A 15668-nucleotide genomic window follows, 5' to 3' on the forward strand; every position below is an offset into this window, starting at 1 on the left:
GCTTAATGTACGGTAATTGAAAAAAAAAGATTAGCAAACTTCTTTCCAAATTTATTGGTAGGTCAAGTTATTAAGTTCAGTAAAATAAGAAGGTTAAAAATCTATGAGATATGACTATAAGAAATATACATGTGTATTTTGAGTAAAAAGGATGATGGATGGAGATATCATCAGTGAGAAGTAGGAAAGAATCGTGTTAATGTGTAGTTGGTGGGGCTGGAGCGATAGCACAGCGGGTAGGGCATTTGCCTTGCACGCGGCCGATCCGGGTTTGATTCCCAGCATCCCATATGGTCCCCGGAGCACTGCCAGGAGTGATTCCTGAGTGCAAAGCCAGGAGTAACCCCTGTGCATCGCCAGGTGTGACCCAAAAAGCAAAAAAAAAAAAAAAAAAAGTATAGTTGGTGTTGAAGTGGAAAAGTTACAGGACAGAAGACAGAATGGATGTAAAGGCAGTTTGAGGTTGTATTTTAAGGAAAAGAAACTGACAAAATTATATTGTTATAACAACTCTTTAAAGTATATATGCAGTGGGGCTGGAGCGATAGCACAGCGGGTAGGGCATTTGCCTTGCATGCGGCCGACCCGAGTTTGAATCCCAGCATCCCATATGGTCCCCTGAGCACCGCCAGGGGTAATTCCTGAGTGCAGAGCCAGGAGTAACCCCTGTGCATCGCCAGGTGTGACCCAAAAAGCAAAAATAAATAAATAAATAAATAAAGTATATATGCAGAATTGTTCTAGTACCCAGACTCCTGTTACAGTGCTCTTAGATAATTGGAAATCAATGTTTTCAACATGGAACTAAATGAATTAGACGTGATGTTGTTAAAATGTACATTAGATCTCTACAGATATTATCATTATTATTATTATTATTATTATTATTATTTAACTAGGGCTGGAGTGATAGCACAGCGGTAGGGCATTCGCCTTTCACGAGGCTGACCGACCCGTGTTCGACCCGGCTCTCGGAGAGCCTGGCAAGCTACCAAGAGTATCGTGCCCCTATGGCAGAGCCAGGCAAGCTACCCGTGGCGTATTGGATATGCCCAAAACAGTAGCAATAAGTCTCACAATGAGAGACGTTACTGGTGCCCGCTCGAACAAATCGATGAGCAACTGGATGACAGTGACAGTGACAGGACCTGCAGCAAATGGATGTATTATATCTCACTGGGACTAATGTGAAATGTTTACTTTTCTCTTCTTTGTACCTTCAGTATATTTGATGCTTCATGGCACTATGTTGGTTTGCATAAATTCAGATAAGTCTTTCCTCTCTGTAATAGGGTCTATCCCTCAATGCAGACAGGAAAATCAGCTATGGGACTCCCAAGCCTCTTCCAGGAAAATAGTCGAGGAACTGGTTTAAGTGACAGGAACAGGTATTTAACAGGTGCTGTTTTAAGTACCCTACAAACCTCAGCGGGACCCTAGAGGCAGGCCGGATTAAGGAAAGACTGGAAATCATCTCTGCTAATCTGGAAATCTGCAATGACTGACTCAGCTTGGGCCCTACTCTCAGAAACAAACAAACAAACAAACAAACAAACAAACAAACAAACAAACAAAGTGGGAATCAGGATCTCTCCTAACCCTGAAGAAGGGATGGGATGAATTGCTTTCTGCCGGGACACCTCTATGGAAAATGAGGCCCAAGGCCACATCCAGTTCATCGTGGGACATCTTATGGCCAGGCCTGGGTAATGCTGATGTACCAGATAAAAATTAATGCCATTATTGGCATGTCTCCTGTCTTTAGCCAACCCCTAGGATTTCTCAGTAGTGGGGTACCCCAAATGGAGAGTTCTCCAGTTTTGCTGTTTGTGCAAATGAATGAGCCAGTTTTGTTAAACCATCTGGCAAGTTTTAAATGAAGGTGTAGAAAAAACCATGTTTCTGTAACTTGCTTTTTATAAGAATCAGATTCTAATTCAACAGAGGGGATTGAATAAATGTACTCTAATCTTGGTTTAAAAGGTATCCCCGTTGGATAGCACTGTAGCACTGTCATCTGGTTGTTCATCGATTTGCTCGAGCGGGCAACAGTAATGTCTCCATTATGAGACTTGTTACTGTGTTTGGCATATCGAATATACCACGGGGAGCTTGCCAGGCTCTGCTGGGTGGGCGGTATACTCTTGGTAGCTTTCCGGGCTCTCCGAGAGGGACGGAGCAATCGAACCCAGGTCTGCCGCATGCTAGGCAAATGCCCTACCCGCTGTGCTATCACTCCAGTCCATTACCCTTTGGGTAATTGAGATAAACTTGTTTTACGGACTGTAAAGTAAGCAGCCTAGTCTTTGGGACTCAATGTTGTACATGCTGTCACTAGTCTGACCAGGGCACTGGAAGCCAGAGCTAGGGGAGCAACCTAAGATGGGCCCGACCCCTGCTCTGGGACCTGAGCTGTGCTCCCACCTTGTATAAAAAAGAAAAGGGGAGGGGCTGGAACGATAGCACAGCGGGTAGGGCGTTTGCCTTGCACACGGCCGACCTGGGTTCAATTCCCAGCATCCCATATGGTCCCCTGAGCACCACCTGGGGTAATTCCTGAGTGCAGAGCCAGGAATAGCCCCTGTGCATTGCAAGGTGTGACCCCCCAAAAAAAAAAAAACCAGAAAGGAGGAGGTGTTGGGAGAAAAGCCCCTTTTGGTCTGCTTTGAAATGCCACACGAATCCCTGGGCTCGGTGGGCAGATGTGTTGGGAGAGAAACACCTTCCGGTCTGCTTTGAAGGGCAACCCGTTGCAATGCACATCACAGGTCAATGTCACCCGGGGACAGGACATTTCTGGCAAATGTGCTGTGAAGGTGTGGCCCTATCTACAGAACACATGTTTGTTCTGATCACCCTGTGTACCGACCAGTTGCACACTCCCACCACCCTCCTCAACCTATCTAAAGGCTTGATGTCTCTCAATAAAGGGGATTCTGCTTTACAGGACCCTCCCCTTGGCTGGAGGGAGGTTCGGCCCTGTCCTCAGGACCCTGAGCGGTGGCCCCTTGCTGGACGAGTGAGCATGATGAACAGAGGCCTAGAGAAGACCCCGACAAAGTGACTCTCGAATACCCAAACAGTATGAAGCTAAAAAGCTTGCACAGAAGCAATAGAGGCCTTCCGGGCCTTTTCCCTCCGGAACCTTGTGTTCTTAGTTCTATCTGGCATGAGGCAAATGCCTGCTGTGGTGTGCAGACCTGGGGTCCATACAAGTGGGCAATCTGCTGGGTGTATCATATGGTCCAGTCCAGAATTGGGTGCGAGGGAAAGAGGAATGGAGGGCGGGCTGGGGGGAGGGAGAGGATCAGAGAGAAGATCAGTACAGAGAGAACAGAGGCAAAAGCAGTGCCTTTGGGTAAGATCAGGATTATTGTTGGGGCTGGAGAGATAGTAGAGTGGGCCTTGCTTGCAGCTGGTTTGGTCCCCAGCATCCCCCATGGTTCCCTGAGCCCTCAGGAGTGATCTCTGAGCACAAATCCAGGCATAAGTCCTGAGCATGGCTGGGTATGACCCCAAACCCAAAACCCCAAATTAGACACACATTTCTCCCTTTCCTCCCTTTCTTCTTCTTTTTCTACTCTTGGGAACACTGCTCTCTCTCTCTCTCTCTCTCTCTCTCTCTCTCTCTCTCCCATCATATTTCTCCGGATTTCTTTCAATAAAAATTCCTTTGTTTCACTAAAAAATTTTATATATCTAGAACACATTTTACCTTTGTACTTTTGGGCCGGAGAGAAAAGCCACCTGCCTTCACGAGGCTGGCCCTGGTTCCAGGCTCAACTCTGCGTACAGACCACTGAGTCCTGCTAATAATAAACCCTGAGCAGACTCAAGAGTAAACTGCGAGCACTGCTAGGTGTGATCCCCAGACCAAAACCACAAAAAGTACATCTAGGGCCAGCCAGAAAGATGGCCAAAGGTTTAAGGTGCTTGCTTCGTATGTGACTGATCCAGTTCTATCCCTGTCACCATATGGTCCCCCAGAAAAAAAATCTTTTCGAACTCTAACGGGTTTCTTGCTCACCAGGCCTGAAATCCAAAGGGCCTCTCAATCTCTAATAATATTCAATCCTAGAGACATAATTAGGGTCCTTTTTTTTTTCTTTTTTGGGTTACACCCGGCGATGCACAGGGGTTACTCCTGGCTCTGCACTCAGGATACCATATGAGATGCTGGGAACTGAACCTGGGTCGGCCGCGAGCAAGGCAAAGGTCCTACCCACTGTACTATCGCTCCAGCTCCAAGGATCCTTTTAAATTATGTTTCTCCACTCCTCTGGGTAGTGTTCAGAGAACCACGAGTATCCGTGCAATGCAAGCCAAGCTCCTGTCTGCAAAGCACTGAAGGCCTTACCCCACCCAGCATCTTCAGACCCACCTGCCTCCAGGGGCTGGCTGGAGCACGGGGAAGACCGGCCCGAACACCCTTCAGTGAGGCAAGGCGAACTCTCTACCCAGATCTCCTGCATAGACACCCCGCCCCCACCGCGGGCATCTGCGTCCACCGTTGCCACCTGGGTCTCTGAGCTGATTGGACATCCCAGGGACAGACTGTGTGAGAGGGATTATCTGATCCCCGGAGCGGATATATTCAGCGACTCCAGCCCTGGGAGTTTGAAAGTGCGATTCGGCCTCGCATCCGAACTGCCCTTCCGCCAGCAGCTGACGGCGCCGCGGCAGGACAACGCAGAGGTGAGCCCGGGCGGGCCTCCGTGTGTTCGGGGAAGAGGGAAGGCCCACAGGTTGATGGGACACGCAGTCATATCTTGGGGGACGGGGGGGGGGGTCGGGGGGTGTTCCTAAGCAGAGCTCAGGATAGCTGCTCCCACCCCCGGTGATACACAGCCAGGCGGGCTGCTTCAGTGCTTGACCCTGCCGGGCCTGGAGAGCACGTGGAGCCGGGGATCGGACTTGGGGGTCTTCTTGTGCACGCAGCGCCCCGTTCATGCTTTCTGTTCCTCTCCGCGCCATGCCTGGCGGTGCTGGCTGTTCCTGGGGTGGTACCAGGACCGAACCTGGCGCCCCCACAGGGAAAGGGTACGCTGCAGCGCTTGAGCCCTCTTCCCGGCCCCATTTATGCCCGAAAGGGGAAAAAACCCCACTGCCCATTCCCTTATTTTAAATGAAGTTCACCCTGGCTTAAAGCGTTTGTGCTTATGAGTCACACGCCTCTGGCTCCTACTGGGCTACAGGCATCAGGACAAGCGTCTTTCCTGCGACCCCCTTTCATTGGCACGGGTGGGGCTGGGCCCTGGGTTGGGGTGCAGTGGCGGTGCAAGGCTGGTGCAGGGGACCAGGTCCTGCTCGGGGCTACTCGGGTCTCATGGGGCGTCTAAGGGGGTACGTGGCCCCCTCACACGCCCCCACCCCTCCTTAGGGTCGGACCGCCCTGGAGCCTGCCTGACGGGCCGACTAGAGACCCCTTCCCCGAGAGAGACCGGACGGCCTCCACCCCCAGAGGAGGAGAGCGAGTCTCCGGGACCAGAGACGCGACCATGGCGCAGCAGCCACCCGCACCGGAAATGGAGACCATGGCGCCGGAAGTGGTGCCGGAAACCCTGCCGGCCACGGAGGGGATGGAGGCGCAGGAAGAAGGGGCGCCCCCTGGGGCTGCGGAGGAGGAAGTGCCGCCACCCGAGGGGCCCCGCGCTTCAGGAGCAGAGGCCCCGTTGGGCCGGAAAGCGGATGGGGAGGAACCCATAAGGGTGTTGCCCCCTCCTGCAGCTGCCACCCCGGGCCTAGTGTTCCCCCCTCCTGCAGCTGCCGCCCCTGACCTAGTGTCCCCTGACCTAGTGTTCCCCCCTCCCACCCCCGTGTCCCCTGGCCTAGCGTTCCCCCCACCTGCCACCTCTGACCTAGTGTCCCCGGGTCTAGCGTTCCCCCCTCCTGCAGCTGCCACCCCTGACCTAGTGTCCCCTGACCTAGTGTTTCCCCCTCCCACCCCTGTGTCCCCTGGCCTAGCGTTTCCCCCTCCTGCAGCTGCCACCCCTGACCTAGTGTTCCCCCCTCCCACGCCTATGTCCCCTGACCTAGCGTTTCCCCCTTCCACCTCCGTGTCCCCCGGCCTAGCGTTCCCCCCTCCTGCAGCTCCCACCCCTCACCTAGTGTCCCCTGACCTAGTGTTTCCCCCTCCCACGCCCGTGTCCCCTGACTTAGCGTTCCCCCCTCCTGCAGCTGCCACCCCTGACCTAGTGTTCCCCCCTCCTACCCCCGTGTCCCCCAGCCTAACGTTCCCCCCTCCTGCAGCTCCCACCCCCGACCTAGCGTTCCCCCCTCCCACCTCCATGTCCCTCGACTCCGCATTGCCCCCGCCCGCCTCTGTGGAGCCCCCCAACCCGCTTCTCCCTCCCACTGCAGCTGCCCCCGAGGCCTGTTTGCCCCGCAGCCCCCCGCAGCCCCGAGTCTTGACCCCAGCTTCCCGCTGCTATGCACGCTCGTCCTAGGCGGCACCTTGCATCCCCCCATTCCCCTCCCCCCCTCGCCTCCCTTACTGTAGATAAACTTCCTGATGGTTTGGGTTTGTTTGTTTGTTTGTTTGTTTGGGGGCCACACCCAGCAGTGCTCAGGGCTTACTCTGGGGCTCTGGATTACTCCAGGTGGGAGACCGTATGTTGGTGCTGGGGATCGAACCCACGTCGGCCACGTGCTAAGCAAGAGTCCTGGCGCTCCATTCACTTCCCAGGGGAGTGATCAAACACCCGCGCCTGTCGCACGGGCCCCAGGGTGAGAGGCCGCGTATGGAAAAAAGCACCAGCTAGGCGTGTGTTTCCAAGCGCTGGGAAGTCAAGAGTATTTCGCAGATAAACAGGATGCTACATTGTACCAAAAGCGAGATGCTCCTTAGAGCCCTCCCCGGCCGCTGATCCTTGAAAGGAACAAGATTGACTCTGAGATCTGGGGATTTGGGAGGACCCTCGACTGACTCTAGCATCAAATACAGAAAATACAGACTGGCAGTCACAGAGCTGACTCCAGGAAAAGAGATAAGAAGAGCCCGTGGGGGTGAGGGGGGGAAATCGGGCATCCAGGGTCCATTTGGGCAGTTCTGCTGTCTGATCCGCGATGCCACACAACGATTCCCGCAAAACCCGAGTATGTTGATTTAATATGTCTGTTTTGAATATAAAGTGTTTTGAAGTTTCAGAAGTTGAAGGGTAAATAAGAGGCGATCGGAAAGCAGCTACCTGAGGTATATGCCTCAGCTGCCTCCTGGAAATCCATTCAAGACTTAATATTATTGGGGTTTTGTGCCCCATTGGAAGTGCTCTGGGGACCAGATGCAATTGTGGGTGGTGGGCTTCATGCATGCTCTGCCTTACCCCTGCACTCTCTCTGGTTCTTCTACTTTCAGAATTTTAAAAGGAATTTTAGCAGTCTCTGACCTCAAGCCCATGATTTTATAGTGAAAGAAATAAAATACATGTTTAATGTTTATGTTGATTGTTTTATTTTGAAAATTAAAAATTGCAAAATTCGGGGCCACACCCCATGGTGTTAGGCTGGCCATGTAGTGCCAGGGATTGAATCTGGGTGGACACTAAATGGGAGGGTCTAGTTTTGGAACTAACAAACCCTGTATGGGCATACACCTGTAGACATTTGGGTGATTATAAGATATGCTGATATGTTTTTGTGAACCCAGTGGTGTTCAGGGGATCAAACAGGAGTCATGGCTTGCACTGTAAATGCCTTAATCCCTGTGCTCTCTGGTTTCAGAACATGAGCCCTTTTCACTAGGGAAATTTTTATATAAACCTGGGCATATAGATATTAAAGATATAAAACATCATTTACTCATAAGTCATATTTTTGTCTCTGAACCATACCTGCCCTCTACAATGTCTGTAGGTATTTTTCATGTTTTATTCTCTTATAGATGAAACTCTAAATTAATTTCACTGTGGTAGTTTTTTTTTGTGTGTGTATATGTGTATGTGAGAGACAGACAGAGACAGACACAGAGAGAGGCAGAGAAACAGGGAGAGAGAGAAAATGAGAGTTTGTAACTCCTATCTCCTATCTGTTGGATCTCTTGAATGAAACTCATGATGACTTCTTTTTCCTCTTTCATTTTTAATATCAGGCTCACTATTTACTCTGTATTATCTTAAGGTTAGGGGTGGGTCAGAGAGTTAGTGTAGCAGAGGTGGGGCACTTGCCCTGCATACCAGATTCAATCCCTGGCACCACATATGGTCCCCTAAACCCTGCCAGGAGTGATCCCTGAGCTCAGATCCTGGAACACAAACAGATGTGGTCCCTCCCCCCAAAAAATATATTTAAGGACAGAAATGTCTATCCACTTGTTATACCCCGAGAGAGCAATTTAAACTCCAGGAAGAAGCTTCAAGAAGCTTCAAGAAGCTACTCCCCTAAGGCATACTGGCCCAGACCTTCATCTTGTCTGTGCATCAAACAGTTGCTGACTGTTTATGGAATCCTTAGACAATGGGAGGGAGATGCATGCTGAAAATAGATAATGGACCAAACATGATGACCTCTCGGTGTCTGTGTTGCAAGCTACAATGCCCAAAAGTAGAGAGAGAGTATGGGGAATATTGTCTGCCATGGAGGCAGGGGGAGAGTGGGAAAGGGAGGCATACGGGGGATATTGGTGGTGGGGAATGTGCACTGGTGGAGGGATGGGTGTTTGATCATTGTGAGATTGTAACCCAAACATGAAAGCTTGTAACTATCTCACGGTGATTCAATAAAATTAAAAAAAAAAAAAGATACCAAATGTCAGTGACATCCCGGGTGCTGGGATATGTCAGCTCATTTACGGTGTGCTGGTGTTCTCTTCATGTATAGCTTCTAGTCCTTCTGGACAATCTTTCTGGGCACCGATGTGGCTACATAACCTGCTTTTGTTGATGACCCCCTATAGCAACAATTGGCAACCAGTTTGGCTCAGAGGAACCTCCCCCCCACTTCCTTCCAAGGAGAGGAAAACCCTCACCCAGGCAGTTCTGCAACAGTTCTTGGGTCTAAGAAAAACTAAACAAAACACCCCCTATTTCTTCTTTTTTTGGGGGGGGTCACACCTGGCGATGCACAGGGGTCACTCCTGGCTCATGCACTCAGTAATTACTCCTGGCGGTGCTCGGGGGACCGTACGGGATGCTGGGAATCGAACCCGGGTCGGCCGCGTGCAAGGCAAATGCCCTACCTGCTGTGCTATTGCTCCAGCCCCAACACCCTCTATTTCTTGCAAACGTTGCTTTACAAAAGAACATTGGCAACCAAAAGGCTTGTGGATTTATCTTGGGCAGCAAAGTATCATTCCTTATCCCCGCCCCTCGTCCCTTGTTCTGCTTTCATATAATGCTGCTCCCTTGCCTATACAGGTGGCAGTAAAGAATACCTGAGTAAGAAAAATAACTTCTTGCTTCCCGCCCTCGTGATTCCCATCAGCCCGCACCCTGCTAGGCAGGGCTGTCCCCTGCCCCTGATGCTTAGTCTTTGCATTTATCCGCCCGGTGCAGCTGCAGCCCGGAGACCACGGTACCTGTAGGCTGATGCGCCCGTATGCGTTCTTCAGCACATTAACCACGTCGGTATGCGTCAACCCATCCAAAGGTTGCCCGTTAATGCTGACAATCCGGTCTCCAACCTGGAGGGACAAAAAGTGGCAGAAAATCACGATCATTGGGAAAAATTAAATTTGCAGAGAATGCATCTGATTTGCTGGGAGTCCAATTCCCACTTGGAGGCTATTGTGAGACACCCTCTGCTCCCACTGAGCGTGCTTATTCCAGAAGCCGGAGGAATTGAGGGCTCTCTGCATACACACAGGCAAACCAGAGAAACAAGGCGGGGGTGAGAGCGGAGGATGAAAAGGCACCGCAGGCCACCTTTGTCGTTTGGAAATGGTGCTGCAGGCATTCGTGTGCCAATTAATAGTGGGGCGCACCAACGAACCGTTCCATAAAGCTGAGCTGTGGAAGCCAAATATCATCCGCTTTATGTTGCTTTATATTTAAGTTGAGATTCAGGGCCAGTGGGGAAAAAAGGAAAGAAAAAACAAAAATACAAAAAACAAGCCATTGTCAGGACTGATACTTTCAGCTGACAGAGGTTTGTGTGGCCAAATCTCTTTCAGGCAAAAATCAATTTTGGGTGGAATGAGGCACACAGAATGGTCTGGGGGGGGTCTTTGCAAATGAGCTGCAATTTCTTCTTTTATGGAGGAGCTTTGATACAAAACAATAAGGTTTTTATAGGTGTGGGGACCCATAGAATTTCGGCTGCTGCTTGGCTTTCTCCCTTGCATTCTGCCCTCAGCGTGGGGGCTCAGACAGGTGCCTGAATTTCACTTTGAACCAGGTCCCCCCTCTCCCCGTCCGCCCCCTCCCCGACTCCCTAGCAGCTTCTGCTTCTTCCTCCACCCCCACTTCCTGCAGTCATCTGCTTACCACTCTCTCTTCCTTACCTTCAGCTTCTGGGTCCGAGCAGCCACACCGCTGGCCTGAATCATGGCGATGAATATAGGAATATCTCCTAGGGGGCTTCCTTTGCCGCCAGCAATACTGATTCCAAGGGCATCGTTGGGCTCCTAAAAGAGAAGACAGAACATACAGGAGGATGGACCGAACTGCCCCTCACTGAGTGACCCCTGGGACCTGTTGAACAGAATCTCACCCTCAAGAGGGCAAGGGAGACCAAGGCAACAAACAGAGGGTTAAGTACCCAGCTGGTTGGCTTTCAGCTCTGGCGCCTGCCTGCCCCATGGCTGGGGGGAGTGTTTGGTGGGAATTCCTTTAGCATCTCCATTGCACTGACCACTCACCTCCCAGCATGAGTCTGAAGATTCAAAGAGGAAATAGAGAGAGTGGCCCTGGCCTGGAAGGATGCGCCATGAAAGGCCATGGGACTGGGGGCAAAATAACAGTAAGAGCTGGAGAGGGGCAGTCCAGGGCTTCAGCGCTTGCTTTGCACAGAGCTGACAGCAGTGACCCCCAGGATGCACAGGGCTACCCCGAGCACCACCTGGAGTGACCCCTGAGCACAGAGCCAGGAAGAGCCCCTGCCTGCCATAGGGAGTGGCGCCAAGCCCTCACCCTGCTAAATAATGTGACAGGGCACCAAGCCCAGTGCTCTGCTCTGTCTAGAGGCCAGCTCTGAGGGAGACATGGCAAGTGTTCATTTATTTATTTATTTGTTTGTTTGTTTATTTATTTATTTATTTATACTCCTGGATGTATACAGGGGACCATATGGGATGCCGGGGATTGAACCTGAGTCGGCACTGTACAAGGCAAGCGTCTTACCCACTGGACTATCTCTCCGGGCCCACGATACCTTTTCATTTGTTTGTTTAAGAAAATTCAAATACCTACACAATGAGCTTCACTGTATTTTTCTCAGTTTTAGTTTTATTTACTCCCCTCCTTGAACACACTCATAATCCAAGAAACTTAATTAGGTGGAACATGTATATTTTATGCAACTCCAACATAAATTAGGAAATAAAAGACAAAATAATGGTCTTACCCTGACGATCTCAACAGTTCTTGGTCCCGTATCAGTGGCTGTAAATGAAGGGGCAACACAGTTAGCTTCCTGCAATGAAGAGATGCTAAATGGCCAACACTGGACCATGAAAATGGTTTCCTTTCCTTGAACTTTTCAAAAGAGAATACTAAAGGAAGCAGGTGTTATGGCTTTTCTAGAAGCCCCCCAGGGGCCCCGAGCAGGGTCTCTGTCCACTGTTCTAAAGAATCCTCTTTCATGGGGCTGCAGCCACAGCACAGTGGGTCGGGCACTTGCCTTGCATTCCACAGACCTGTGTTTGATTCCTGGCACCTGATATGGTTCCCAGAGCACCATCAGGAGTGATCCCTGAGCACTACCGGATGCTGCCTCCTCCCTCCCTTCCCCCAAAGTATCCTCACTTGGGGGTTCATGGGCTCTGAACATGGATGGGGCCAAAAAAGGCTGATGGGCCGTGGCAGAAGTGCCTAGAACAGGGGGTTGAAAGGGACTGAAGACCGTGTATTTCACTATTCATTTTTCTGCCATGATCTGCCACGATCTGCCCCCACCTCATGCGCAAGGATCCCCGCCCTCTGCCTTTGAGGGTGACTTGGGATTTTTAAACATTCTCTTAGCGAGTGGATTCACATTATGAGCCACATTAGATAATCTGCTTCTTCTTCTTTTTTTTTTTCTTTTTGGGTCACACCTGGTGATGCACAGGGGTACTCCTGACTCATGCACTCAGGAATTACTCCTGGCGGTGCTCAGGGGACCATATGGGATGCTGGGAATCAAACCCAAGTTGGCCTCGGTCAGGGCAAATGCCCTACCTGCTGTGCTATCACTCCAGCCCCAATCTGCTTCTTTTTTCTTTTCTTCTTTCTTTCTTTCTTTCTTTCTTTCTTTCTTTCTTTCTTTCTTTCTTTCTTTCTTTCTTTCTTTCTTTCTTTCTTTCTTTCTTTCTTTCTTTCTTTCTTTCTTTCTTTCTTTCTTTCTTTCTTTCTTTCTTTCTCTCTTTCTTGCTTTTTGGGTCATACTCAGTGTTGCTCAGGGGGTACTCCTGGCTCTGCCCTCAGTAATTACTCCTGGCATTGCTTGGGGGACCATATGGGATGCCAGGGATTGAACCCAGGTCGGTCGCATGCAACGCAAACGCCCTACCTGCTGTGCTATCACTCCAGCCTTCTTTCTCTTCCTTCCTTCCTTCCTTCCTTCCTTCCTTCCTTCCTTCCTTCCTTCCTTCCTTCCTTCCTTCCTTCCTTCCTTCCTTCCTTCCTTCCTTCCTTCCTTCCTTCCTTCCTTCCTTCCTTCCTTCCTTCCTTCCTTCCTTCCTTCCTTCTTTCCTCCCTCCCTCCCTCCCTCCCTCCCTCCCTCCCTTGCACCCTGCTTGGTAGTACTGGCACAATTTAAAAAAATCAACAACTTGAACTTGACATAAAGGTCACATGCCATCTTTCTTCAATTAAAGAAAAAAAAAAAGAGGGTCATAAAACCTATGCCAACTTTGTGGGGAAATTTAGTTTTCTGCTGGGAGAACTGGAGGCCGGAACCAGAAAGCAAAGCGAACATGAACCTTGACGGCTCTGCCTATTCACAACAGGCTTTCCAGAAAGATTTCTTTGCAGGGGGAGGGGCACACTAGGTAGTACTTAGTGCTCACTCCTGGCTCTGTGCTCAGGGATCACTCCTGGCAGGGCCTGGGGGACTGTCTAGGGCTCCGGGTTTGAACCCAGGTCAACTGTGTGCAAGGCACGTGTCCGACCCACTGTCCTATCAGTCCAGCCCCCTTACAGAAAGCTTGGAGCTTCTGCGACCAAGTTCAGAGATCTATTGAAGTCGGAAAGCTTGTCTTTGCTGTTTTGGGCCGGGGCAGAGCTCAGGGCTTACTCCTGGCGCTGTGCTCAGGGATCACTCCTGGTGGGCCCTGGGACTGAACTGGGAGGCCCACAGGCAAGGCGACTGCCTCCACCCCAGAACTGTCGCTAGGACCCACAACAGTATTATTCTATTTTTACTGGAGTCCACTCTCGGTGATGCTTGGCTGATGGTGTGGGCCTGGCAGAATGCTCCTGGTGGACTCACAGGGGTGTCCCTATGCTGGGGCTCAACCTCAGGGCCCCACCCCTGCGACGCATGTGTGTATCATCTGAGGCATTTCCCTGCCCTGTAAGAGCTGATTTTTCTTTCTTTTTTAAAACATATGTATTTTTTAAATTCAACCACAGTGAGATTCGCAGTTACAAAGTTGTTCATGATTAGATTCCAGTCATATCATGTTCCAACCCTGGCGCCTTCACCAGTAAGGGCTGGATTTTCATTTTTCATTTTTTGGAACTTCTTAGATTCTGGGGGACCACACCTGACAGTACTCGGAGACCATGGGATGCTGGGATCAAACCGGGGCCACTCCCATGCAGTACGTTCTATCTGTGCCCTCGGAAGGATGGATTTTAAAGTGAAACAAGACAAAACTAGGCATTAGATGGCTTTGCTGAGGGCATGTGCGAGCGATACCTGGGTTTTGCGGGGCAGGATCTGAGGTTCTCTTGGTGCCGACCAGGTTCTGCAGGCTGGTGAGGACGGGAGCGATGGCGGGAGGAAAGCCGCCGTGTGCGCCGTGCATAGCCCCCTGCAAGGAGAGCGGGTGTCAGTCACGCCCAAGCACCCAGAACTCTTCACTTGTTAGCACCTCACTTCCTGACGTCACCAGAATGTCCTAGAGAATTCTAAGAGGCCAAAGCAGAAGACAAAAATAGCCACCCCCGTCCTGTCCCATGCAACTGGCCCCCAGATCTCCCCAGCTGGGGCTTCAGCCAGCCAGGCAGAACGTGGGTAACCGGTGAAGCTTCTCCACTAACCAGAGCCAAACATTTCCCCAGAAGGCCACAGGCAGCTCAGAGGATCAGCGAGTGGCAAATTGTGGCATCTGGGGACCCAGTCAACATTGACGCCCTCATTGTCCAAATTACGCGATCTCTTTTGCTAAGATAAATAAGATGAAACCGTAACAGAAACTTGACCTCAGCTGTCGGAGAAAGCAATACATTTCTCAAGGGAATGTGTTATAGACTATTTTTACCCTCAAAGATCTTCCCAGCATCAGCTGTGTGTAGCCTCATCTGCAATACCCTAGTTACCATCCTTCTGGTCACTGAAATAAATAGTTGAGGTCTCTCAGAGAGTCACATATGGCTGGCGAAAGGCTGGTCAATGAAAGCCACATGTGTAGTCAAGGACACTTCCAAGGCACAAAAAAATTTCACTAATAATTTTTTCAACAAAGTGATTCCTGATGGCAGCAAAATTTAAAGCAAAAACTAAAATCACAATCACCACCTGATGAATTTTGATGGTTTCTATCTCCCTCATTCTAGGATATAAGTTGTTTGAACTACTTTATGAAAACTTTCAAACCAAAGGGTTGAGAGAGTATACGCTCGACATCCAGATACATATCATTAAGATTCTAGTTTATATTTTGCTCTGTTTTATCCTATAATTCTTCATTTTTTGGTGGGTGTTACACCCGGCCATGCAAAGGCAAACGCCCTCCCTGCTGTACTATCGCTCCAGCCCTCTTATAATTCATTTGAGAGGGAGCCACAGCCTGTGGGTGTCAGGGGCTGCTCTCAGCCCTGTGCTTAGGGGATGCTCCCAGCTGTGCTTGGGAGGCAGGTGTTTCTGGGGATCCAACTGCGGGCTCTAGCATGAATGAATGCACTCAGCCCAAGGACTCAACTCTCTTTCCTTTATGTTTTTGGTGCTGGGGATTGGATGTATGTGTTACACATATGTGAGTCATGGGTCACATGTGACACAAATGGGTTGCATATATGTCAACTGTGTGCCTTATATCTCTGACCTTTACCTATATTTTTATTTTTTAATTAAAAAATCAATTTATTTCTTAATTTGTCTTTCTTTATAATGCATTTCAGGGCTGGAGATTGTAGCTCAGTGGTAAAGTGCATGCTTTACATGTATGAGACTCTGGGTCCCGTCCTCAGCAACATCCCACAGCCCAAACTGGAAAAAAAAATAAACTACTCATTTCAAAGTAAATAGTAAATATCGACAGTTACACTGAGTAGGACAGCGTACCTAATTGGCTTACAAGGGATTCTGGGAGACAGCTAGTTAAATAAAAGTTAAGTAAATGGAGTTAAATAAAAGCCTTGGAGTTAAAT

General features: G+C 50.0%; 1 protein-coding gene across 3 annotated transcripts in view; it reads right to left on the reverse strand.

The window, feature by feature from the left end:
* PATJ (PATJ crumbs cell polarity complex component) overlaps positions 1–15668 on the reverse strand; it is a 370230-nt gene that overhangs the window by 21697 nt on the left and 332865 nt on the right. For all 3 annotated transcript variants that reach the window (XM_055139113.1, XM_055139112.1, XM_055139111.1), the window contains 4 exons: positions 13996–14110; positions 11497–11534; positions 10436–10558; positions 9512–9616 (listed from right to left, as the gene is read on the reverse strand). In XM_055139113.1, the coding sequence (XP_054995088.1) occupies positions 9512–9616; positions 10436–10558; positions 11497–11534; positions 13996–14110 (381 nt within the window). The remainder of the gene's footprint in view (positions 1–9511; positions 9617–10435; positions 10559–11496; positions 11535–13995; positions 14111–15668) is intronic.

The sequence above is a fragment of the Sorex araneus genome, chromosome 5, assembly GCF_027595985.1.
Source record: "Sorex araneus isolate mSorAra2 chromosome 5, mSorAra2.pri, whole genome shotgun sequence".
Classification (NCBI taxonomy): domain Eukaryota; kingdom Metazoa; phylum Chordata; class Mammalia; order Eulipotyphla; family Soricidae; genus Sorex; species Sorex araneus.